At 34.8% G+C, this 24,206-nt stretch overlaps 3 protein-coding genes across 8 annotated transcripts; 2 read left to right on the plus strand and 1 right to left on the minus strand.

Moving 5' to 3' along the window:
• Positions 1 to 9,220: 9,220 nt before the first annotated feature.
• Positions 9,221 to 12,914, plus strand: LOC142553618 (CBL-interacting serine/threonine-protein kinase 3-like). Of its 3 annotated transcripts, none has more exons than XM_075664001.1 (15): positions 9,221 to 9,446; positions 9,801 to 9,985; positions 10,069 to 10,131; positions 10,288 to 10,359; positions 10,704 to 10,811; positions 10,961 to 11,041; positions 11,177 to 11,230; positions 11,342 to 11,467; positions 11,543 to 11,632; positions 11,724 to 11,846; positions 11,933 to 12,043; positions 12,138 to 12,251; positions 12,354 to 12,410; positions 12,506 to 12,580; positions 12,670 to 12,858. In XM_075664001.1, the coding sequence occupies exons 2-15, from the start codon at positions 9,815 to 9,817 to the stop codon at positions 12,742 to 12,744; spliced, it is 1,320 nt and encodes a 439-aa protein (XP_075520116.1). In that variant the 5' UTR covers positions 9,221 to 9,446; positions 9,801 to 9,814; the 3' UTR covers positions 12,745 to 12,858. The 3 variants fall into 3 exon arrangements, with proteins under 3 accessions (XP_075520116.1, XP_075520117.1, XP_075520115.1); XM_075664000.1 differs by having other exon boundaries at positions 9,247 to 9,446; positions 9,687 to 9,985; XM_075664002.1 differs by lacking the exon at positions 10,288 to 10,359 and having other exon boundaries at positions 9,240 to 9,446; positions 9,687 to 9,985; positions 12,670 to 12,914.
• Positions 12,915 to 16,569: 3,655 nt separating this feature from the next.
• On the plus strand, positions 16,570 to 21,499 carry LOC142553620 (uncharacterized). 4 transcript variants are annotated; one of them, XR_012821976.1, is made up of 5 exons: positions 16,570 to 17,159; positions 17,280 to 17,377; positions 17,829 to 17,992; positions 18,069 to 19,581; positions 21,367 to 21,499. XR_012821976.1 is itself a non-coding variant. In XM_075664003.1 (4 exons), the coding sequence occupies exons 3-4, from the start codon at positions 17,846 to 17,848 to the stop codon at positions 19,158 to 19,160; spliced, it is 1,239 nt and encodes a 412-aa protein (XP_075520118.1). In that variant the 5' UTR covers positions 16,570 to 17,159; positions 17,280 to 17,377; positions 17,829 to 17,845; the 3' UTR covers positions 19,161 to 19,762. The 4 variants fall into 4 exon arrangements, 1 of the variants encoding a protein (XP_075520118.1); XR_012821975.1 differs by lacking the exon at positions 21,367 to 21,499 and adding an exon at positions 20,097 to 20,211; XR_012821974.1 differs by lacking the exon at positions 21,367 to 21,499 and adding an exon at positions 19,813 to 19,951.
• LOC142553621 (protein NRT1/ PTR FAMILY 4.6-like) lies at positions 19,947 to 22,516 on the minus strand. The gene is made up of 5 exons (XM_075664004.1): positions 22,262 to 22,516; positions 21,929 to 22,146; positions 21,420 to 21,842; positions 20,841 to 20,965; positions 19,947 to 20,766 (listed from the first exon to the last, which is right to left on the minus strand). Exons 1-5 carry the CDS (start codon positions 22,383 to 22,385, stop codon positions 19,947 to 19,949), a joined length of 1,710 nt encoding a protein of 569 aa, XP_075520119.1. The 5' UTR covers positions 22,386 to 22,516.
• Positions 22,517 to 24,206: the final 1,690 nt, after the last annotated feature.

The raw sequence follows: 24,206 nt of genomic DNA on the forward strand, positions 1-24,206 counted from the left end.
ACGACCAAAAATGTTGCCAGTCACTGTCATTTATGAGTTATGCTAAATATATTATAAATTAAGTTATATATGAAATTATAAATTACATTTAAAATTATTTTAAATGTATTAAATTATATGTCATATCTTTTTCTTTTTTGACAAAACTAAACATTATTATCATCAAATCGGTAAATCCTGAGTTATTTTCATCTAGCCAATGTAAATTAAAAGAGCTATTGAATGCTCTATGAGCAAGAAAATATGTCACAATATTGGTCGAGCGATGCATATGCTTGATCGACACAAAATGATTCACTAAGAACATAGAATTAGCTTAAAGAGTCAATACACCCAAAGAATCAGCTTCCATATCTGGGTTGAGAACTACACGAACCGCCTTTTTAATTAGAGTTTGAATATATATAAACAGAAGATACTCTCACTTGTAGACACAGATCCATACCACAATGTATAGTCAATATTTCAGTTGCAAGGACACCTACCTGGATTACTGATGATAAGAGCATGGGCACCTCTAGTTACTCCCTATGAATTTCTAATTATCGCTACAACACTAAATTTATTATACCCGATATCAAACCCCGCATCAACATCTAATTGAAATAAGTTAGGTGTAGGCGGTTTTCATAGTGATCTGCTGAGATTTGTGAAGTACAAGCTGAGATGGCACACTTTAATCTAGAGTAACGAACCGAATCTAGAAATGCATAAACCCAATCCACTCTAAATTTATCGCTCTTACCCTCATCTTCGTGTTTTCGAATACATGTTACGCCAAATTGCCCACAAAAGATCACAAACAATTCAAATTCCTCCTGGTTAAAACTCTTTGACACATATAAAGCACAATCAAGAAAGGAAGCATCACGATGTGTTTTCAAACAGTACCAAAATGGAGTATTTTTCCAAACATCCTAATAGCCAAACAGAAAAGGAGACAATGACTAGTAGATGTATAATGAAAATTGCATAGAGAGCATGCCCCATGAGGTGCAATATGATAAGAAAGCAAATTAACCTAGAGTGGGAATAAAGTCTATGGATGCTTTCCACATAAATATACGAACTTTCACTGGTAATCAGAGTTTCCAACTCTTCCTCCACCAAGAGCCAAGAGGCTGCCGAGAATTGAATGGTGGGGTGTCCCGGCTTCTGGTCTCCATATGGTAGCCATCTTTAACCGATTTTGCCATTCTTGCTCCCAGAAAAAAATCGTATATATATCATCACAGCACTGTCGGTGCAACAGATATTGAGGATATCATCAATCTCATGTATAGGGAAGAACTGCCTAACCATGGACTGATTCCAGGTCCCCGTTCCAGAGATAAAGTGTGACACTCGAAGGTTATTGTCTGTAGAAGGATGAAAACTGCTCTGAAAGGATGGAATCGTCGGGATCAAGGGTCTGCGAAAGCCCGAATACTTTGACCATTCCCTACTCGCCAACATATCCCCATTTGAATGATATCTCTACTCCACAACATAGATCTCCAAACATAAGATAGATTTGAGCCCATTTCTGCCTGCATAATATCTTAATTTTTTAAATATCTGCCTTTGAGAACTCGGACCACCAAAGAATTGGGTGACTGAATGAGTCTCTAGATTTGTTTTGCTAGCAAAGATTTGTTGAAAGCTACCAAACTTTCCCATACCTCCCACTAGTGGCGGAGCCAGGAATACGACTCTGCTCGAGCTAGAATATTAAAATCTAAAATTCTTTAATATTTTATATTAATTTACACTGACTAATATCAAATTTATCCAAAATCATACAAAAATTTCATATAATTTTTTTAAAAAAAATTAGGAGCACCAGGGATAAAGCCCGAGTGGCAAGGATTGTGGCTCCGCCACTGCCTCCCATCCTCTTGGGTTTACATAAATGTTTCCAATTCATCCAATGCGTGCCTTTATGACCACTAGCATCTTTTGACCAAAATATAACAATTTCCCACCCCCATTTTAAAAAATTGTAAGATAACTTCGATCCACTAATTTTTTTTAAAATGATATCCTCAAGTATATTTGATTTCTCATCTCCATTAAAAAATAGAGAAATTTATCAAATAATTTGAGTAGACTATTTTTTATAGATCCAATATATTTGAAATATATATCATTTTAAAAAAAAATAATAATAATTGACCAACATTTAAAAATAAAATAACCCTAATGGGTCCAATGTTTTTTTAGTCCGTACCTATCGTACATGTGTCAGAATTTTCCTCTAAAATCATGTTTTTACGTATACATAAACATGATATAATATGCGGAAGCGAATCGAGAATTACCTCCTAGCCATTGAAAATTTGTTGAAGCTTTCTGATTTCTTTTCGATTGAAGCCTTCTAAACACTTCAACACTCCTTTAGATGGTGTATTTTCTGTATGAGATTGTGTGTTTAGGGACCTCAATGCCTTCGATATTTATAGGCACACTCATACCATCACCGAGTGTTTTGGGAGCTCGAGATTCAAACCAAATTTGTATACGCATCTCAATTTTCAAAATTTGAGGCTGCCGTGTACAAATTTTTTTAACAATTGTTGGCAATGACCGTCGTCATTTTCAACACGTTTATTTTACGGGTCACAATTTTCTTACATTCTCCCACTTGACCCGTATATCTCATTTATCATAGGAGAAATTAAAATACATGAATCATGGCGATAGGTCATCTAAAAACGATTATTATCTTCCATGTATCACAATGCATTATATCTCTCAAATAACTTAATGAATAAACCCTATATTTATTCGAGGTCCAACTTTATTGATATTTTTCATGATAACTGAATATGTACATAACTGAATATGAAAAATATCATAACTTAATGAGTTTCATTAATTTTGTTTTTACAACAAAATTACATAAAAGAACCAAGTCTCATTCTTTCTGTATGATCCTTGAATTTAAATGGTGGCATGCCTTTAGTCAAAGGATCTGCAATCATCAATTCAGTGCTAATGTGCTCGATAACCATGGTTTTATCTTTAACACGTTCTCGTATGGCTAAATACTTAATGTCGATGTGCTTGCTTCGACTACCACTTTTGGTATTTTTAGCCATAAAAACAGCAGCTGGATTGTCACAATATATTCTTCATGGCCTAGATATAGAATTCATAATTCTAAGCCCTGAAATGAAACTATTCAACCATACACCATGTGAGGTTGCCTCAAAACAAGATATGAATTCAGCTTCCATAGTGGAAGTAGTAGTCAATGTCTGCTTTGCACTTCTCCAAGATACAGCTCCACCAGCTAGCATGAAAATATATCCTGAAGTGGATTTTCTTGAATCAATGCAGCCAGCGTAGTCTGAATCAGAGTAGCCAATTACTTCCAAATTTTCAGTTCGTCTGAACATAAGCATATAATCTTTGGTCCCTTGAAGATACCTCATGACTTTCTTTGCAGCTTTCCAGTGATCTAAACCTGGATTACTCTGATATATTCCCAACATCCCAACAATAAATGCAAAGTCAGGTCTAGTGCAAACCTGAGCATACATCAAGCTTCCGACAACAGAAGCATAAGGAATATTTTTCATTTGTTCTCGCTCTAGATCATTCTTTGGGCATTGGCTCAAATTGAATTTATCACCTTTCACAACAGGAGCTATACTTGGTGAACAATCTTTTATCCGATATCTCTCTAACACTTTGTTTATATAGGTTTCTTGAGACAGACCTAGAATACCTCGAATTCTGTCTCTATGTATCTTAATGCCAATGACATAAGATGCATCACCCATATCTTTCATATCAAACTTCTTAGAGAGGAATTGTTTCACCTCATATAACAAACCTTTATCATTGGTTGCAAGTAATATATCATCCACATATAGAATAAGGAAACAAATCTTGCTCCCACCGACCTTCTGATATATACATTGATCCATGGGGTTCTCAACGAATCCAAATGAAGAGATAACATCATGAAACTTTAAATACCATTGACGGGAAGCTTGTTTCAATCCATATATAGATTTCTTAAGCTTACAAACCAATTGCTCACCATTACTAGAGAAGAATCCTTCAGGTTGTTTCATATAAACCTCTTCCTCTAGATCTCCATTGAGAAAAGCTGTTTTCACATCCATTTGTTGTAAATCTAAGTAAAAATGTGCAACTAATGCTAGAATGATACGGAGAGAATCTTTCTTAGATACAGGAGAAAAAGTCTCCTTATAATCGATTCCTTCCTGCTGAGTGAATCCTTTAGCAACGAGTCTTGCTTTATATCTTTCAATGTTGCCTAATGAGTCTTTCTTTGTTTTGAAGACTCATTTACATCTAATGGCTTTTACACCATCAGGCAACTGAACAAGATCCCAGACTCCATTAACTGCCATAGAATTCATCTCTTCTTTCATAGCATTAAACCATAGTTTTGACTCATTACAACTCATGGCTTGTGAAAACGTTTCAGGATCATTTTCGGCTCCGATGTTAAAGTTCGATTCTTGTAAATACACAATATAATCACTAGATATTGCTGATCTTCTTATTCTAGTAGATCTCCTAATGTTGTTTGGTTGATCAACAATTTCTTGTTGTTCTTCATTAACAACTTGATCTACTGGATTTTCATCAGCGATTTGTGGAACTTCAGTAATCGGTTGCCTAACACCCATTTGGTCTTGAGGGGTGTGAATAACGACCAATCTGTCATTTGAATAAGAGGGTTGTACATTAATGTGATCATTTTCAAAAACTATGTCATGATCACTCCCACTAATCAAGTCATTTTCAAGAAATTTTGCATTTCGTGATTCCACAATTCTAGTGCTGTGAGATGGACAATAGAATCTGTACCATTTGGATTTTTCAGCATACCCAATGAAATATCCACTTATAGTTCTTGGGTCCAGTTTCTTTTCATGTGGGTTATAAACTCTTATTTCTGAAGGACAACCCCAAACGCGAATATGTTGCAAACTCGGTTTCCAACCTTTAAATAACTCAAATGGCGTCTTTGGGACAACCTTAGTTGGAACTCGGTTTAATATATACACAGCTGTCTTAAGAGCTTCAGTCCACAAAGATTTAGAAAGTTTGGAGCTACTTAACATGCTCCTCACCATGTCCAATAATGTTCGGTTTCTCCTCTCAGCTACGCCATTCTGGTCCGGAGAACCAGGCATAGTATATTGGGCAACAATCCCATGTTCTTGGAGAAATTTCGCAAACGGACCAGGTGCCTGTCCATTCTCAGTGTATCTACCGTAATATTCTCCATCTCTATCAGTTCTCACGATCTTAATATGTTTTCCACATTGCTTCTCCACTTCAGCCTTAAAAACCTTAAAGGCTTCAAGTGCTTCGTTTTTGTTATGAAGCATGTAGATATACATATATCTTGAGTAATCATCAATGAAAGAGATGAAGTATTTCGGACTTTGCATGTCCATATCTGGACAACAAATATCTGAATGTATGATTTCTAATATTTCCGTACTCCTCTTGGCACCCTTTTTAGACTTATTGGTCTGCTTTCCCTTAATGCAGTCCACACAAGTCTCAAAATCAGTAAAATCTAAAGTACTGAGTACTCCATCATTTACTAATCTTTTAATTCTCTCTATGGAGATGTGTCCCAATCTCCTGTGCCACAATTTAGAGGAATCTTCATTTATAACACATCTTTTAATACCTCTTTGAACATGCATAGTGATGTTAATATTTTGTAAATAAATAGAGAAAAGACCATCAATCATTGTACCATTTCCAATAAGATTTGATTTATAAAACAAATTTATTGATTTATCCAAAAACTGAAATGAATAACCAATGAGTACAAGTTTTGAAACTGAAATTAAATTTCTAGAAAAACTAGGAACATAAAAGGTCTTTTCTAATTTTATAATATAACCATTATCCAACACTAGACAGCAAGTCCCAATAGCCTCCACATGCGAAGACATCTTGTTTCCTGAATAGATGCTTCGCTCATTTTCTATTGGCTTCCTTAGGTTTTGCATACCCTGCAAGGTATTTGTAACATGGATTGTAGAACTAGAATCAATCCACCATGTGTTATAAATTATATCAACCATATTAGATTCATAACAGACAAATGAAGTAGGAATACCTTTCTTTTCAAGCCAGTCCTTAAATTTATTGCAATCCTTCTTAATGTGTCCCGTCTTTTTACAGAAGAAACACTTGGATTCTTTCTTGATGTCAGGTTGGGGTGGAATTATTCCTTTCCCTTTTCCCTTGACTTTGGCTTGATTCTTATACTTTTCTTGTGTAATCATAAAAACATTATCACTCGTTTTCATTAACAGCCTTCCTTCCTCTTGAACACACATGGTCATTAATTCATTAATTGACCATTTGTCCTTATGTATGTTGTAGAAAATTTTGAAGGGTCCATATTGCTGTGGAAGAGTGCATAAAATGTAGTGCATAAGAAAAGTCTCAGACATTTCCACTTCAAGTGTCTTGAGCCGAGCTCCTATGTCCCGCATTTTCATGATGTGCTCTCGCACACCTCTCACACTGTGAGCCTTAATGAAGAGAATTTCATAATTAGGGTGCTTGCAAGTGCCTTATCTGAAGACTGAAATTGTTCATCAATAGGCTTCAGTAATTCTCTGACATTATTATGCTGATCGACAGAACCACGCATACCAGCAGAGATTTTGGTCTTTATGAACATTACGCAGAGTCGATTAGATCGCTCCCATTTTTCATAAAGATCAACATCATCCGGAATGCTGTTTTCAGTAATAGCAAATAGGTTCGTCTTTTCGTATAGCATAATCAATATACATCATCATAATTGAAGAAGAATTCTTTCTTTCCATATTTTATAGTTGTCGCCCTTTAGTTCAGGAATGTCACATTTCATATCAGAAAAAACTCGCAGATTGCACAACTGCACAAAATATCATATGCTTAAACTTTTGAGACAATAACATGTTTTACCAATGTAATTCATGTTTTAAAATCTAGTGACATAAAATTTGCCTGTGAGCTAAAATTTTAATTCAATAAGATTTTTTTTTTAACTTTATGATAAAACTATCGAAATATATTTTACTTAAATCCTGTGGGTAAATTAAGAAAAATATAATTTGATATTTTACCTAATTAGTTATATAAATATATTAAAAATCCCTGTAGGGATAAAATTTATTATGTTTATATAATTAATTACAATTGATGTCCATTATGTGATCCAAATCCACTTAATGCATAATTTTTCATAATTAAGGATGTTGTGGCTATTCCTCAATTATTTAAATTTATACGGTTCACCGGACAAAATTTTGGCTTTACTTAATGCTTTATATAATAATTATTTCGCAATCAACACTTTCCAAGAGTACTCCCAGGAAAGATAGGTAGTGCTAAGGCACTTTAAATACCTAACTCCTAGACAGAGCAACGTTCCTCAGGGAGACCAGTGGCTAGTCAATGCAGTTTAAACCGATCTATGAAGAACTCCCTCAGATCATGTTTTCTTACATCACTTATAATTATTATTCAACTTAATTATCCACATTTATGTGAATCTTTATAAGCCAAAATGTTTTATTAAATAACTTTATATTCACATTTTTACTTAATATGAACAAATACGTTCCCCATCAGTTTTTCTCTTAAATCAGAGTAGTGATAAAGTGAGGATCACCTTTACATAAAAATGTGAGCTCCTCATCAGTTTTTCTCTTTTATCAGAGTAGTGATAAAGTGAGTATTATTTGTTCATTTGTGAATATCTGAAATATTTTATTATATTCACATCTTACTTGATATGTTCATTTTAATTATAAACAACTTAATATAATTTAATATGAACACAATGTGAATATTGTTTTTTCAAAATATTTTTCAATACAATTTGCATTTAAAAAACTTCAAAAATAAATGCAAGTATAATATTAAATTTGCATGTACACATCAAACACTTATCCATAATATTTGACATTTTATCTAACATGCAAAAATAATTTTTAAACATGTATTAGAAATTACGTTGAACTTGGAATTATTTCAATGTGTACAAATTATTTAACCAAATGCTATATGTATACCGAATTATACATATAACTTAATTACACATTAATTAATTATTTATTTATTTATTATTATTATTTTTATTTTAAAAATAATAATATTATTATTAATGTTGCGGGACCCACCAATATGATTTCAAATCAATTATTTCCCGACAAAGCCTTAAAGAATGAAAGCCTAATATAATGAAAATTAGCGTGTGGGTCTTGTTTTGTAATAATTCTATGTACGAAATTATTGATTTCATATAGCTTCAATTCCATTACAGATAATCACAAGCATTCGAAGTCTTCTTCGTCTTCCGAAGGATTTCTCAAAATTTGCTCTCAAAAAATTTCTTTTAATTTTCAAATTTAGAAACTTTATACAATTTTCAAGATCTCATCCGAGAACTTCGAAGTGCAACGTGAAGAAATTTTCCGAAGAAATTTTCAGGCACGTAAACATTCTTAAAATCCATATCCAAACTTCAAGCTTTTTACGCAAATAAAAAAAATTTCAAGGCAGAGGTATCAATGCTCTGATACCAAATGTTAGAATTTTCCTCTAAAATCATGTTTTTACGTATACATAAACATGATATAATATGCGAAAACGGATCGAGAATTACCTCCAGCCATTGAAAATTTGTTGAAGCTTTCTGATTTCTTTTCGATTGAAGCATTCTAAACACTTCAACACTCCTTTAGATGATGTATTTTCTGTATGAGATTGTGTGTTTAGGGACCTCAATGCCTTCGATATTTATAGGCACACTCATACCATCACCGAGTGTTTTGGGAGCTCGAGATTCAAACCAAATTTGTATACGCATCTCAATTTTCAAAATTTGAGGCTGCCGTGTACAAATTTTTTCAACAATTGTTGGTAATGAACGTCGTCATTTTCAACACGTTTATTTTACGGATCACAATTTTCTCATCTCCATTAAAAAAATAGAGAAATTAATCAAATAATTTGAGTAGACTATTTTTTATAGATCCAATATATTTGAAATATATATCATTTTTAAAAAATAATAATAATAATTGACCAACATTTAAAAATAAAATAACCCTAATGGGTCCAATGTTTTTTTAGCCGTACCTATCGTACATGATCTCACTGTCCTTCTGTCTAAATTTTCGTGCCATGTGCCTTGCCCCATCCCTACTCCGTGTAGCAACCGTGTCAAGTTTTCACCCTGATTGAACCTGAAGATGTAAGAACGTGAATCCTCCCGCAATCCTATGAAACCATCACCATCACTAGAAACTCATCGAAGCCGCGAAAGACGTTCCCTTCTGTTATTAATTTGTTATATATTGTATGGAGAACTTGTGGGCTCTTTGAGGCCAACCTGATCTCTCCTATTCTCACGCTCAATATTAACCTGTCGATTCTTTGAAGCATCCAGCTTTCTTGTAAGTGGTTTTCTGGAAGCGAACTGTCCTATGGAGACTAACTTAACTGTTCGGAAATTTTTTATTGTCTCCGACATTTTCTTGGCTTTTGTTGGTTCTCTAGTGTTTTGAGTAAATTATGAACGTGGGTGCAGAAATTAATTGTTCGAGTTTGGTTGGAAAAAGTTGTGAGCTTTATATATGAGTGGAGTTTAAATTTTTATTAAAAATAAATAAAAATTATCTGTTCTCTTTCTTTAGTCACGATCCCCATTGAAAGTAGTGTTTGATTCAGTAAGTGTACAAGTCTTCTTGATAAAGTGAACTTAATGGGCATAAAAATGAAATTGGATGCTGTTTTTGCAAATTCAATAGAAAGTCAATCAAGAATGAAGCAATCCAAAGTTGGGCGCAGAATTGGCAAATATGAGGTTGGCAAGACAATTGGCCGGGGTTCGTTTGCAAAAGTGAAACTCGCTAAGAACTCCGAGACTGGAGAATCCGTGGCTCTAAAGATTCTTAATAAGGATATGGTCCTCGAGCACAAAATGGCTGAACAGGTTATTGAATCATGACTTCTTAAGTAAGTTGTTGTTCTTGCTGTATTAGCCTGATAACAAATCGTTATGCAAAAATTTGGCAGATCAAACGGGAGATAGCGACGATGAAGTTGATAAAACATCCCAATGTAATTCGTTTGTATGAGGTCAATCCCATCTCTCTATCTCTAACTATGACTTAGAATTTGCAATCAGTGACTGCTTTTTACTGTAAATTTGCAAGAAATGCATAGCATTAAAGTGACCTCTCCTCGGGAAGGTCTAGTGTTGACTGCTAGCCTGATATTCTTGCCTTTCGTCAGGTTATGGCGAGCAAGACCAAGATATTCATAATCATGGAATTTGTCACAGGAGGGGAGCTCTTTGATACAATTGTAAGATGAAACCTTCCTACACAAACGTATCTTGCCATTTTCACCTTCTTATGAAACTATATCGTAGAAAGTCTTGCTTCTATGTAATAATCCCATGTCGGATTCACGACTTAAAAGTTCGAGGGGTTCTCTCCCATCTAAGAGACTAGTTTTAGAGTTCGTACTCTCCACTCTGACATATGAATTAAATTCTAACAGTTGGTCATACTAAGAGTTTTCGAATATATATACAGTGAGTGGATTTTGATCTTTTGAGTTACCCTTATTCCATTCGCTTCATCCGTCAAATTTATCTGAATCATTTGTTTAACCTGTCTGATATATTATTTTTATAATTGGTGAAGGTGAAACATGGTCGAATGCAAGAAGATGAAGCTAGAAAATATTTTCAGCAGCTCATTAATGCTGTTGATTATTGCCATAGCAGAGGAGTCTTTCACAGAGACCTCAAGGTTGGTGACTTAGCTTTTTAGAATGTCTTTCCTTTTAGCATCTCTCTCGGAGTATTTTATCAACATTTAACTAGATAAGTGACTTCAATTTTTCAGACCCTGCATGAGAAAATATAAACTTATGCTTTATTCTTCCCCAACTGGTGCAGCTGGAGAACTTACTACTGGATACTGAAGGAAACCTCAAAGTTTCTGATTTTGGACTAAGTGCTCTATCCCAGCAAATCAGGGTGAATATGAGACCCTGGAGGATTATTTTTGTCATTTACTACCATTGTGTGCCACTCGTTTATGCTTTACGCTGTACACATTTGCACCATACAACGGAAGCATTATTCAAATACACAAAATGATTAACTTGACAGGATGACGGTTTGTTGCATACAACGTGTGGAACTCCAAATTATGTTGCTCCGGAGGTAAAGTTAGAAAGTCACAATACTCTCATATCCTGGATTATATTTAAATAAATCTTTTGCTTTTTTTTTCTCTGATATGCTCTGAGAAATGGGAGGGATATATCTTCATAGGTTCTGAATGATCGAGGCTACGATGGAGCAACTGCAGACATGTGGTCTTGTGGAGTCATACTCTTTGTATTGCTTGCAGGTTACTTGCCTTTCAATGATTGTAATCTAACGGAACTATATTCAAAAGTGAGTGCTGTTTTTTTAGTGCATCTTTTTCCCTTGTCTGTAAAGTTCTCACCATTTTGACCGTAACATATCCAGATATCTTCTGCAAAATTCACTCGCCCTTCATGGTTTTCCAGTGGTGCCATCAAATTAATCGCTAGGATTCTTGAACCAAATCCAGAGAAAGTACGGTCAATGAAAAAAAGTCATCTTATTACTTCAATACATGCAAGTATATAGAATTTTCTCAAGTTTTATATCGTCTTTTGCTTTGCAGCGAATTACTCCCTCCGAAATTCTGGAAGATGAGTGGTTTAAGAAAGATTACAAAGCATCTGTTTTTTATGAGGCCGAAGATATGAACTTGGATGATGTTGGAGTTTTTTCTAATAATTCTGAAGTAAGATTTTTCAGACATGGACTACATCGCGGCCAAACAAGAAATTCAAAATCGGAAAAACTGATGATTGAATTTCTTATTTGCAGGAATATCTAGAAATAGAGAAAAAGGAGGAGCAGCCAGCTGCAATGAATGCGTTTGCAATAATTTCCATGTCAAAAGGCCTCAATCTTAGGAATCTATTCAATATAGAACAGGTTGGTATTCTTGTTTCCTCTTCACAAATTATACAAATATATAATGTGACATAATCGTCATACATAATCTTTTGTTGGCATGGAAATGGTACAGAAGCTCATGAGGGAAACAAGTTTCACTTCTAAGCGTCCAGCCAACGAGATAATCAAGAAAATCGAACAAGCTGTTAAGCCTCTTGGTTTTGATGTTCACAAGAAGAATTACAAGGTATTACTGAATTTTCCTTTGGTACCTGTTCCAGTTTAAAGTTTTCAAATTTCATTGATCTTTCTGCTACTTTTTTGGGCCCATTCTCTCTACCACTCTCAGATGAGCCTTCAAAATATAAAATCAGGAAGAAAAGGCAACCTCGATGTCTCTACTGAGGTATTTGCAGTCGCTTTACATTGCATTTCATACGAGAATAAAAAAAATCCAGCTTTCAGATATTTCTGTGTTCATAACACAAGCATTGTGCTTAGGTATTTCAAGTTGCCCCTTCTTTCCACATGGTCGAGGTAAGAAAGGCAAAAGGAGATACTTTGGAGTTCCACAAGGTACGCTCAGTTTTGCTGTCGAATTTCTTGAAAAGAGCACCTTCTGTATCCGTGTAAAATTACCTTACCGTGCTGTTTCCTGAATGCAGTTCTATAAAAATCTGTCAACCTGTCTTGAGGATGTGGTTTGGAAAACAGAAGAGGACACCCAAGAAACAGATTAGAGGTATTCCTGCTTCACGTGAGACGAATATGTCCTGATTGTAATATATATTCCTTGTAAACCACAAAGGAGGTTGCAAAATGGAGCGTTTTATTAAAGGATGCGAGTTAACGTATTTTTGGAAGCTAAGTTTACATGTTATATTAAATTTTGTAAGCATTACTGGCGACATTTTCTGAAGCTAAATAACTGCATTTCCTATGCAACCAAAACAGTACAGCTGGTAGTTCATGAAAATCAAAACCATTAGTACTGAACATCCAAAAAAGGAAAAAAAAAAAAAACGAGGGGCATTCATTTGTTATTCTAACGCTCGCACCTTAACACGATGATCCATCGTGCCTAGTTGTGAGTGTTGTATAACTTTAACCTGTTGTGGCTCGAATAGAACCTCAGCCGTAGAAGGCCTTTCCTGAGGGTCATTGTATAGGCACCGTAATGCTAGGTAAGATGCAGCCTGCGCTCTCTTCTTGTAATAATACAAAACCTTAATCTTGTATCCATGATTCTTGAAAATTGCCTCGAGTCACCTATAAATGGCTTAGCTCAATCTACTAAGGTACCTCCGATGGTCTCATCGCCTCGTGCTCGTTTACCTGATAGCTGCTCCAGCAGAACCACCCCAACTGTAAACAGCAGTCTTGGGAGACAAATGTCCTGTGATATTTAAACGAACATGGAAATCTTGGCTAAGTTCAGTCTAATTTAAAACAAATTGTTGACTCAACACAGTTAGAAGTTCTGAGAAAATGATGGAAAAAATCTATAGCCAAATATTCGGGTGCTGCGTAGCCTAATGTACCAACATCTCTAGTTGAAACGTGACTTCCATCGCCAGTGGGACCATTTCGTTCAAGGCCTAAATCTGAAAGCTTTGCATGAAATTTCTGCAAAGTGAAAGTATGAAATTCCTCGTGTCATTATTTAACAGAAAATTCGGGATTAGTACTGTTTGACCACGAGATGAGATAAATTAATTAAAATTAAATTAAATTAAATAAAAAGCAAAAAAATCCAAATTAGAGACTAGGGAAGATTAATTTAGACGATAATTCAAATTCTTAAAAAAGACTAAGGCGTACAACGGTACCGAGACAAGTTTATAATCTACGTGTCATGTTCAAATTCAATAAATTAATTACTTAATTCACGATAAAATTTCCAAACATATTTATTAAATGATTTCTCGAATTAATAAACTTAATAAATCTAACTGTCCAATTTTTCTTATCTGAATTTAATTAAATTCAACAGCATTAAATCGCTCTGGAATTTCATCTTTTCACCCTAAAGTCAGTCAAATATTGAAATCGAGTACTATTTCTAATCTGTTTAACCATGTGTTGACTAATCAGTGCCGATACAAAGTAAATCAAGTGTTCTAACGCGTAGCATACCGATTCCTGGCATAATATTCTTAAAGATTAAGATTTATCTTGTATATAATTAAACAAAATTAGCCTCTCTAACTAGAATTTATTGAATTAACACATAACATGTTTCATCCATCTACATCAAGTTACACGCATAACTCTAACTGGGAACATATCCATACTAAACGCTTATAAAGTGACTTGAATTCATGAAATGAGTAGTCATTGGTGTGAACCTCTAGACTGGTTTCCCATAGACTAAGGAAAAAATTGCAATCATTCTCGTAGAGAGAAATTTCTAGTATCAAATTTCCTCGATTACGTTTGGAAATTCATGAAATGAGTAGTCATTTGTGTGAACCTCTAGACTGATTTCCCATAAACTAAGGAAAAAATTTCAATAATTCTCGTAGAGAAATTTCTAGTATCAAATTTCCTCGATTACACATTTCCAAACTCAATGTGAGTATATATTAGCGGAAGTTTTGGAAACCACGAATCAATTGTGTTACATTATAAGTAATACCACTTAGGTTTGTAATTTCAAAATGATTTGAAAATTGATATTTAAAGACGAGCATATCCAATTTACACATTGAAAGATTAAACCTAAACTGTACTTAGATATTCAATTAGTGCCAAATTTCTAGAGGTTAGTTGTTCGTATCCCCCAAATCTAAATATTCAATTTACTCGTTGAAAGTGGTTTCACCCTTCCGAGTTTCTCAAGTTTGGATGGTTGGTGTCCTCACGTTTAAATACTCAAATTACTCACTGAAAGTGTTTCATTTCACCCAAATTTTACTTAGATATTGGTGATTCATACAATAAATATTCTTATTTAGTGCCAATTTTTGGAGGCCGGATGATTATTATTCCACATCTAAATGCTAAATTTATTTATTAAAAATGCTTGATTTAACCATTATTGTACTCATATATTAGTGATTCATATCTTAAATGTTTCCATTACTGTCGAAGTAGTGGTCAGAAAGGCGGAAGTGCTCCGCTCCCATTTTAATTGTCCATGTCGCTGCTGGATCAGAGTAGCCGAGGTGACCTTCCACCACTTTATGGCCTTCCCCTGAATCATGAAGTTTGCGTCTCCATCTTCTCCTCGTCACCGTACCTGACTGTGTGAAAACACTGCTCTATGCGTTCCAGCCATACATCCGGACTAAAATTTTAAACTCTATAGTTTTTCAATATATTAAATTGATCTACTCGGGCTAATATTATATTATTCCAAAATTATATAAAATTTACATTTAAAATAAGTGGAAATTGTAAAATAACTTATAATATCTCCGCTACAGCACTGGTAAAACCTGAATAAAGTGTTATACAACCAAATAGATGTTTGTAAATAAACTCGAAAATAATAGATGCTGAAAACCTTCTTTGGAAGCATCGATCTCCTCTAAACATTGCTCTGTCCCCTCGACTCGTCCAACCCGAGACCTGTCCCAGGCATACGTGTCATGCTGGCTTTGACACCTCACCAGACGATGGAGATCAGAAGGTCCATTCTTGGGTTCAAAAGATTGGAACTCTTACGCGTACAAAGTTCATTGGATGTGCTACTACTTTGCAGGCTGCATGGGTGCGGAAGCTTCGAAAACTCACCTTCGGAAGGTCTGAACCGATCGGTGGTTACGAACTGCTATTCGGTCTTTCCAAACCGGCTGCTGATATTCATGTTTAAGTAATAACACTGTAATCATACACTATATCATCAAACAATTTCATAAGAAATTGCATTCGAAATATGTGTCTCTTGTAAATGCATGACACTGAAATCCTATAGACCTATTTGCGGTCATCCTGAAACAAATATTAAAAATAATAAATTAATGTGAAATAGTATTAAGATTTAAAACAAACGAAATAATAAATATCACTAACTATAAAATTACTAATTCTCTATTAACATGATAATGAAAAATTTGAAAAATATAATATGAATCAATATATATTATGAAAATCTTCTTTGAATATATTGATATTTGATTACGTGGAAAACATATATGTCAAAAATTTCTTTTCACAAAAGAAAGAAAGTTGTTCCAGAGACTTACCATGAAAAATAAATTTTTAGGTTAAATTATGTTACAAACGGACATGATTATAATATATTCGTAATAAAGCATTTTTTTTCCACCAGTCACGTGTCGTTACGTACACAAAGCACAAACACCCGTAATAAAGCTTGTGCAACGTGTTTTGTATATTTAAGCTTATATATATTTGTATTTTTACATAAATAAAAATGTTTTTGAAAAAATAAATATTACAATAATTTTTTTATTTAATTTTATTTTATAAATGTTTTAATAGAATAAAAAATTATTTAATATATTTAATGAGGATGATAGATTGATAAAAAAAATAGATAAAATAATATTAACTGTGAAATTAAACTATGTCAAGTGAAAAACACTTTTGTAAAACGTGTGTCTCCAAACCATTTGCTTCTCCTCTGTTCATTCTCACTCGCCGAACTGCTGGCTGCAATGGCGCCTGCTCCCCGCAAGCGCAAATCGATCCCTCTGCTAGTCATGCTCCTCCTCGTTTCCCTCTTGATGTTATTCATCTTCTCTCTCTCACCCTCAAATCCCAAGCCCCGAATCGAACACCTGCTGCGTCAAAATCCAAGCCCAAACCTGAACTCGAACCAGAACTTCACTTTCATCATCAAAGTCCTCACCTTCGACCGTCTGGAATCTCTCTCCCGCTGCCTCACCTCCCTCTCCAAAGCCCACTACGATATCAACGATAAAGTTCACTTGCACATATTCGTCGATAATTTTCTGCAAGATTCCTCTAATGGGCCTGTGGATTTGGACCGAAAATTGAACCATTCCCGGAAGATTCTCGATTTTGTCGATGGGTTTGATTGGAGTTATGGAGAAAAGTTGATGCATTATCGAACGGCAAATGCTGGGCTTCAGGCGCAATGGATTGAGGCCTGGTGGCCCACCTCCGATTAAGAGTTTGCTTTTGTTGTTGAAGATGATCCGGAGGTTTCGCCACTCTACTATAGGTTTTCTATTTGACCTGCTTGCTGACTTTTTATTCATTGTAGGCGTCATTTTGCTGTCATTTATGTATAGGATCGTAGTTGCGTCATAATGATATATTTTGTATTTGTTTCTCGTGATAGGTTTCTTAAGGCTGTGATTGTGAATTATTACTATAATGTCTCCAATTTTAGTACTTCGATTTACGGTGCATCGCTGCAGCGGCCTAGGTTTGTGCCAGGTAATGTCTATCCTGTTTAATTTCTTTTGCGGTTTCTTATTAGGACATTAACTTAAAGTGGGTTTTGGTAGTTTAGCGGATCAGAAAGTTTAACAGAATTAGAATGCTGTAACTTAAATATATTATTTCTTCACTAGAACCGTAGGCAAATTAAAAATAGTGTTGACAGTCTTCGTCATCTGAAGCTGATTTAGCTATTATAATTAGATCAAAATTCCAAATATTTATCATCTTACTGCATTTTTAAATTCGTTTTCAATGCATGACGGAGCCTTCATTGGTCCATATTGTGTATGTTACCCTCTTTAAGAAACAGATCAGATGAGTAATGCACTTAATGATTCTTAGGGGCCTCATCTGTCCTCCGCGCCTCTCATTATGCCCGTGAATATGTTTGTAGTATGGGTGGTGGTTTGAGTTTTTACCTGACGTGTTATGGTTCTTTGATCAGGTAAACATGGAAACAAAATGCAATTGGATGACGGGACTTGTATCTTCTTGTATCAGCTGGTTGGCACTTGGGGCCAGCTTCTTTTCCCAAGACCTTGGAAAGAGTTCCGTCTGTGGTATGACGCACATAAATCAAAAAACATGAAACCGTTTTTGGAGGGAATGGTAACCTTTTATATTAATCACTGTGCTCTTTTTTCCTTCATTTCTCTGTCCTTAATTTTCATTATTGCTGAATCAGTTGACAACCAGTTGGTACAAAAAGTTGGGAGAGAAAATTTGGACTCCCTGGTTTCTTAAATTTATCCAGTCTCATGGGTACTTCAATATTTATACAAATTTTCTTCATGAGAGAGCACTGAGCATCTCTCATAGGGATCCAGGTGTCAATTATCGGAAAACAGCGGGGCCAGATTCTTACTTAGTGGATGCAAATTATAGCGATTTTAGCTTGTTGAAGCTATATCTGCTGAATGAGCTAAAGTGGTATGATTTCTGCTTTAGAAAGGTGCTTACTAATAGAATTGTGGATAGTTCCCGCAATCTTGGTCCCATCCTTCAATCTGTTCAGAAAAATAAATCTGTTATATTAGTAAGTCTATATAGAGTACACGAGACAGTTATCAGGAATATGGTCTGCCACTTTGAGAAGCTGGATGTTCGAAATTATGTATTTGTTGGCCCAATGTCTCATGTCTTGCTAGATCTTGCAAGAAGGGGTCATCCAGTGATTGATGCAAGCCACTTTTCTGACGTTAACAACCTTGCCAAGTCTATCACATTTCAGGATTCAATGGCCGAACTTGTCAAAGAGATTTTAGTGAGTGCTTATGTGACTAGAAAGAGTTTGGATCTTGGTTATAGTACCTGGGTGCTCGAAGGAAATATGCTTCCTTGTACCAGTGATTCATTTTATGATTCATTTGTCCGCGCAAATGATGTTTTTATTGGTAAGACCACTGGACTTCTTTTTGTCAGGAGCTCGTCCTTGACTTTGAAAATTTGGGCCGACGATTTTGTAGACAAGATTGTTTCGCTGTTTGATGCGTTATTAAAGGACTCAGTGATTCATGACAGAATCATGTTAGATGTGGTCGAGAAATTATTGGAGCAGCAGAGAATCAAGTTTGATGACATTGATGCATCGCACCTTGGCTTGAGTTTAGGAATTGTTCATGCTAACTCAACCACATCATTTAGGACAGAAAATAAATTCATATACTGGTCGTCTGAAACAAAGTTGGATATAATACAAAGGCAACTTGAACATTTAGATATGTGGGTCATCGATGGCGATTTTTCTTGTGTTGGCGTTTTTTGTCATCCATCATAGGATTTGATGTTATGATTATTATTTTCTGACATCATATCATTTGGAGAACAGACCTATTCTTTTCCTAAAATTTTAGCGCAAACACTCGCAATTGCAAAGAGCAAAGTAAAGGGATTGACTTAGCACTATTGAATGCGATTTTCGTGGCAATCAGAGAGTGATACAATGTTGGTCTGATTGCAAAAGCAAGCTAGTTGGCATGACAGCTCGGCAGAGAGGACATCAGAAATCATTGTTATTGTTTCTGTTGAAGCAACACAAGCTGGATTTTAAATTTGTTTCATACAGAACTACCAAAATTTGTGTATATTGAAGATGGTTCTGGAAGTTGGCGAGAAACCACGAATAAGCATTTGGGACAAAATGGAAAGAAAAAAAACACCATTACCAAGGCTTACACGGTCTTGGTAACTGTTATCAGGTATGTAGCTATTAATTAGAGGATCAAATTTTGTGCAGTGGATGAACTCTTTGTGTTGTATGAGGTTTCTGATGACTATTCGTTCTTTTAAACCTTAGATTGGGGCAAAACAGTTTATAGGAGTTGTTACCTCATTACTTTTTCATCTGATTTTTAATTGATTATCTGGTACTTGTTGTTCCTTGAGGTCATATGATTAGCCTTCCCATAAATTGTTTTTTTTTTCCGTAGATTATTAACATAATTGAAGAAAGAAAATAGAAGAAAGAAAACTCCATCTTGCAGCTGCAGCTGCCCCAAGTTGGATTAAACATTTTCTGGCAGAGTTCAAGAACTCATGGATATCCTTACTTCTGAACACATTATCAATATTGTTCATCTGTTTCTTTAACATCTGATCTGTACTTGTACCATGATGCCCATAGTAGATAGATAGCAAAATTGAGGCTACTAAGGATGGCTAAAAACCAGTAAAAATAATCCAACTTGTTATGGTTCAATTCTTTTGCTTCCAGCCAGCCTTGTTTACTTGCTGCAACCTTCTCTGTTATGGCATTGATGATGGTGACAAATATACTGCTAAAGAAATACCCAAAAGATAGTGATAGCAACGAAAAAGAAGTGGAAAGAGACCTCATTCCAGATGGAGCTTCTTTATAGAAGAATTCCATCAGTCCAACCATTACAAACATGTCTGCTATCCCAAAGATTCCATACTGAAAGGAAAGCCAGAAAAGACTAATGGGCTTTAATGGATTCTTGAGAGCTTGATCCCTTCTTTTTACCTCAACCAAACCGGCTATTCCCATTGAAAGGACTGAGAGAACAAGCCCAACGCCTACACGTTGGAGCTGAGTTATCCCAGTTGGATGGCCTGTCAATCTTCGGGCTAATGGGATGAAGAAAAATTCATAGAGTGGAAGTAGAATAACCATGAACATTATGGGAATTACCGGTATGGAAGGATTTGGGATATTTAATGTGGCCAAATGAGGTTCCATCATGTACCCTTGGATTACAGAGAAAGTCTGCAGTTGTGCCAGGCATGTGTTCATTATAACTGTACTGGAAAAGATAGGCAGCATCCTTATCAGTTTCTTGACTTCCTCAACTTGTGTAACCGTGCAAACTCTCCTTGGCTGAGTATTCACTCCGTCCCAGAGAACAGCAGCTTTGTCTAGGAACCTGATTTTTAACACCATTATCAGTAAAGCGAACCAAAACCTCTATGAGGCATCTATGTAAAAAGTTGAGTGTACCTGAATTGTTTAGTGTGTAGAAGTTTTTCTTCAGAAATATCTCTTTCTTTCTTGGCAGTCTCATGCAACATGCCAGGGTTTTCGGGTAATTTCAGATTCCTATTCTGAATCGCAGCAATAATGACCTAAAATACACCAGAATCATAATCAACAAAAAATTGATGAGCTTCTAGGCTCGAAGCTGCAGTGATTCTCTACCGTTGAGCCTAGACAGAAGCTAAATTTTGGCCCTTTACCTGAGCATATGTGCCTCGGCCATGAGGCACGAGCCTCTGTACACTTTAAAAGTTTCAAAGTGCACTTTAGGCACTTGGGAAATCCGAAGTGAAATACCTTTTCACTTTTTAATCAATGATAATTTATTGTCATAGTTCATCATAGTTTATAAAGCAATTTTTTTGGTATATCTGGAAAAATTTGTTTCTTTTTTTAGGTTTTGATATATTATCCTCTAGAACGCACTTGCACCTCACCTCTACAACACTTAATGTGCCTAAATTTGTCTTGCACCCCTGTTTCCTTGTAGTTTGTCTTGCTACACGCAAGTAGATTTTTGGGTTGAGTGGAATTGATTCGGACCTGTGATATCTTAACAATGGAGCTGCTTGCTAACGGTTGGGACATATAGAAAGGCTTTCCAAGTGTAAGAACGATGAAACCAATGAACGCCGTTACTAAACCAGTGAAGAAAGCCCAGTGCCAACCTTTATTCAAAGCAATCCACACAACTGCTGTAACTGCTAATAGTGATCCAATGGTAACACTAAACTGATAATAGTTGAAATAGCTTGCAACGGACCTTGCCCATTCTGGGTCCGTCCGATCGAACTGATCCGCTCCAAGTGCAGCAATCGACCCCTTCACTCCACCAGATCCTAAAGCTAGCAAGCACAAAGAAGTATAAAACATGAACGCTTCACCACCTTTGACACAGCTCGATTTTTCTCCGGAATCAGCTTGTGAATTCTTGTAGTACGCCTGGATTGTAATTAGGAGCAGTCCCTGTGGACCAAAAACAAGAATAATCTGACAAGAAATTTAGGGGTGCATTTTTCTTGAGGAATTATTGAGTGATAAATTTTTTTTACCGTAATTTCAAGAAATCCAAAAATCAGGCATGTGTACAGTCGATTCAGATAAGTGTCTGAGATGAAACCTCCCACAATGGTGAGCAAGAAAGTTGAACCTAAAAAGTTGGTGAGCGTGTTGGCCGAGGTCGAAATACCCAAGGACATAACATGATGGAAGTATAGTACCATAATGGACATGTTTGCCACAAATCCTATGTTTTCCAAGGCTCCCAAAACTGCACCAAATTGCAAAATTTCTATTTTCATAAAAGAACATAAATGTGTCCGTTGATTGATCTTACTCAAAATCTTTGTACAGTTCTTCAGCAAAAGAATAAAGCAATAACTTACCAAAAACGAAAATGCAAGCCCTGAATCCTCCTCGTCTTCTGGACTTGTTGTAATTCAGTTTGTATAGAAAATCCATGGAACTTAAGTTGTGAATTCTAAATTCTTGTTGAATAAATGGTTTCATGTGAATATTGTGTGTGTGTGCGTGTGTGTGTATTTATATTATACACACTATATCTTATTTTTCGAGACAAGATTACTGTTTCTGTCTTGCCCGAACATGACACTGGTTGAAATGTCAATTAAAGTTATCTACATTGCACGAATATCCCTTCATTTGTATTGTTTCCCATTCTTGTTTCTGTTTTCAATTTTGTGAGTTTATTTGTTGTCCAAAAGACATCTGTTAGAAGTCAATGACTGAATAAAATTGTCTCCTTTGATTAAGTTAAACTTATGGTCAGTCTGATACAAAAACTCACTTCAATAATTATAACTTGTAAAATTAATTTAATCAGTTTGATTTTCTAAGTGATCTTTCAGGAAAAAAACAATGTTTTGATATAAATGAGGGGAAAAAGAGCCTTTTTCATTTGTGGAAAAAAGTGTAAAGCCCAAAATAGTATACGTAAAATCCATGTATATATTTAATTTATGAAATTTATTATTTTAATTATTTATGTTTATTTAATGTATGTTAAAATGTTTTCTAGAGTTTTATGTTTCAGGCGATTATTCGAGGCGAGATCGAAGAAAGGAGATAGGGACGATTTTTTTTAGTAAATTTTAATGCAGTATTTTATTTAAGATAAGGATGGAGTATTTTAAATAATTTAATTAATTTTAGTAATTTAAGAGCTTAATTATTTAAATGATTAATTGATTTTAAAATTTTAAAGTTGTAGTATTTGTGCATCTTATTTAAATTTAAAATTTATAATGGGGTTAATATGAGATTTATTTTAAATTAGTATGTTAAATGTTTTTAAATAGATTTTTTAGTATATTAAATACATATGTTACAATTGTTTATATATATGTAGGTATATATATATATACACATATATATCAACACACAAGCACACACACTTTGACTCACACACACACTCACACATTTACACACACATATACACGTACACACACAAAACACAAAACAAAACATGTTATTAAACTTTTTGACTAAAGAGAAGGTTGTGTTTTTAAAACACTCATATCTCAATTTATTTATTTCATTTTCTTCCTTCTTTTTTTTCATTCAACGAGCACATCTCCTCTAAAAATTTCCAGCATATATTTAGTAAGTTTTCTTTGAAGAAATTGAGCTAAGTTCGTCCCGGATCGTCTCCCGTATCATCTCCGCTTCGGTATCGTCGTTTCGGTATTTTTAAATATCAAAAGGCACGTATAATATGTTCTTGCTGCATCGATCATGTCATATTATGTATTAAGTTGTTTTTAAGCATAAAAATGCATGTATGATGTAGAAGTTTGAGCAGAAAAATCTACCGAATGTATTTGGAAGTATTTTTGGAGTTGAAATTTCGTGTTATGATGGTCTTTCGAAAACTGAGATTTTTCTGTACATATTTTGCGAAAACTTTCAACTACAAAAACGTAGATCTTTTTGATACGTTCGATTTGATATAAAATTCGAGTTATTTGGATTAAAAACGAGTGAGTTATTGTGTTTTTAGTATGACTGCTCAAATTAGATCCGAAAATTCCTGTTTTGATGTTCTTTCGAAAACTGCAATTTTTCGGTACATATTTTGAGAAAACTTTCAACTACAAAAACGTAGATCTTTTTGATACGTTCGATTTGATATAAAATTCGAGTTATTTGGATTAAAAACGAGTGAGTTATTGTGTTTTTAGTATGACTGCTCAAATTAGATCCGAAAATTCCTGTTTTGATGTTCTTTCGAAAACTGCAATTTTTCGGTACATATTTTGAGAAAACTTTCAACTACAAAAACATAGATCTTTTCGATACGTTCGATTTGAT

This window comes from Primulina tabacum, chromosome 8, assembly GCF_025594145.1.
Source record: "Primulina tabacum isolate GXHZ01 chromosome 8, ASM2559414v2, whole genome shotgun sequence".
Taxonomy (NCBI): domain Eukaryota; kingdom Viridiplantae; phylum Streptophyta; class Magnoliopsida; order Lamiales; family Gesneriaceae; genus Primulina; species Primulina tabacum.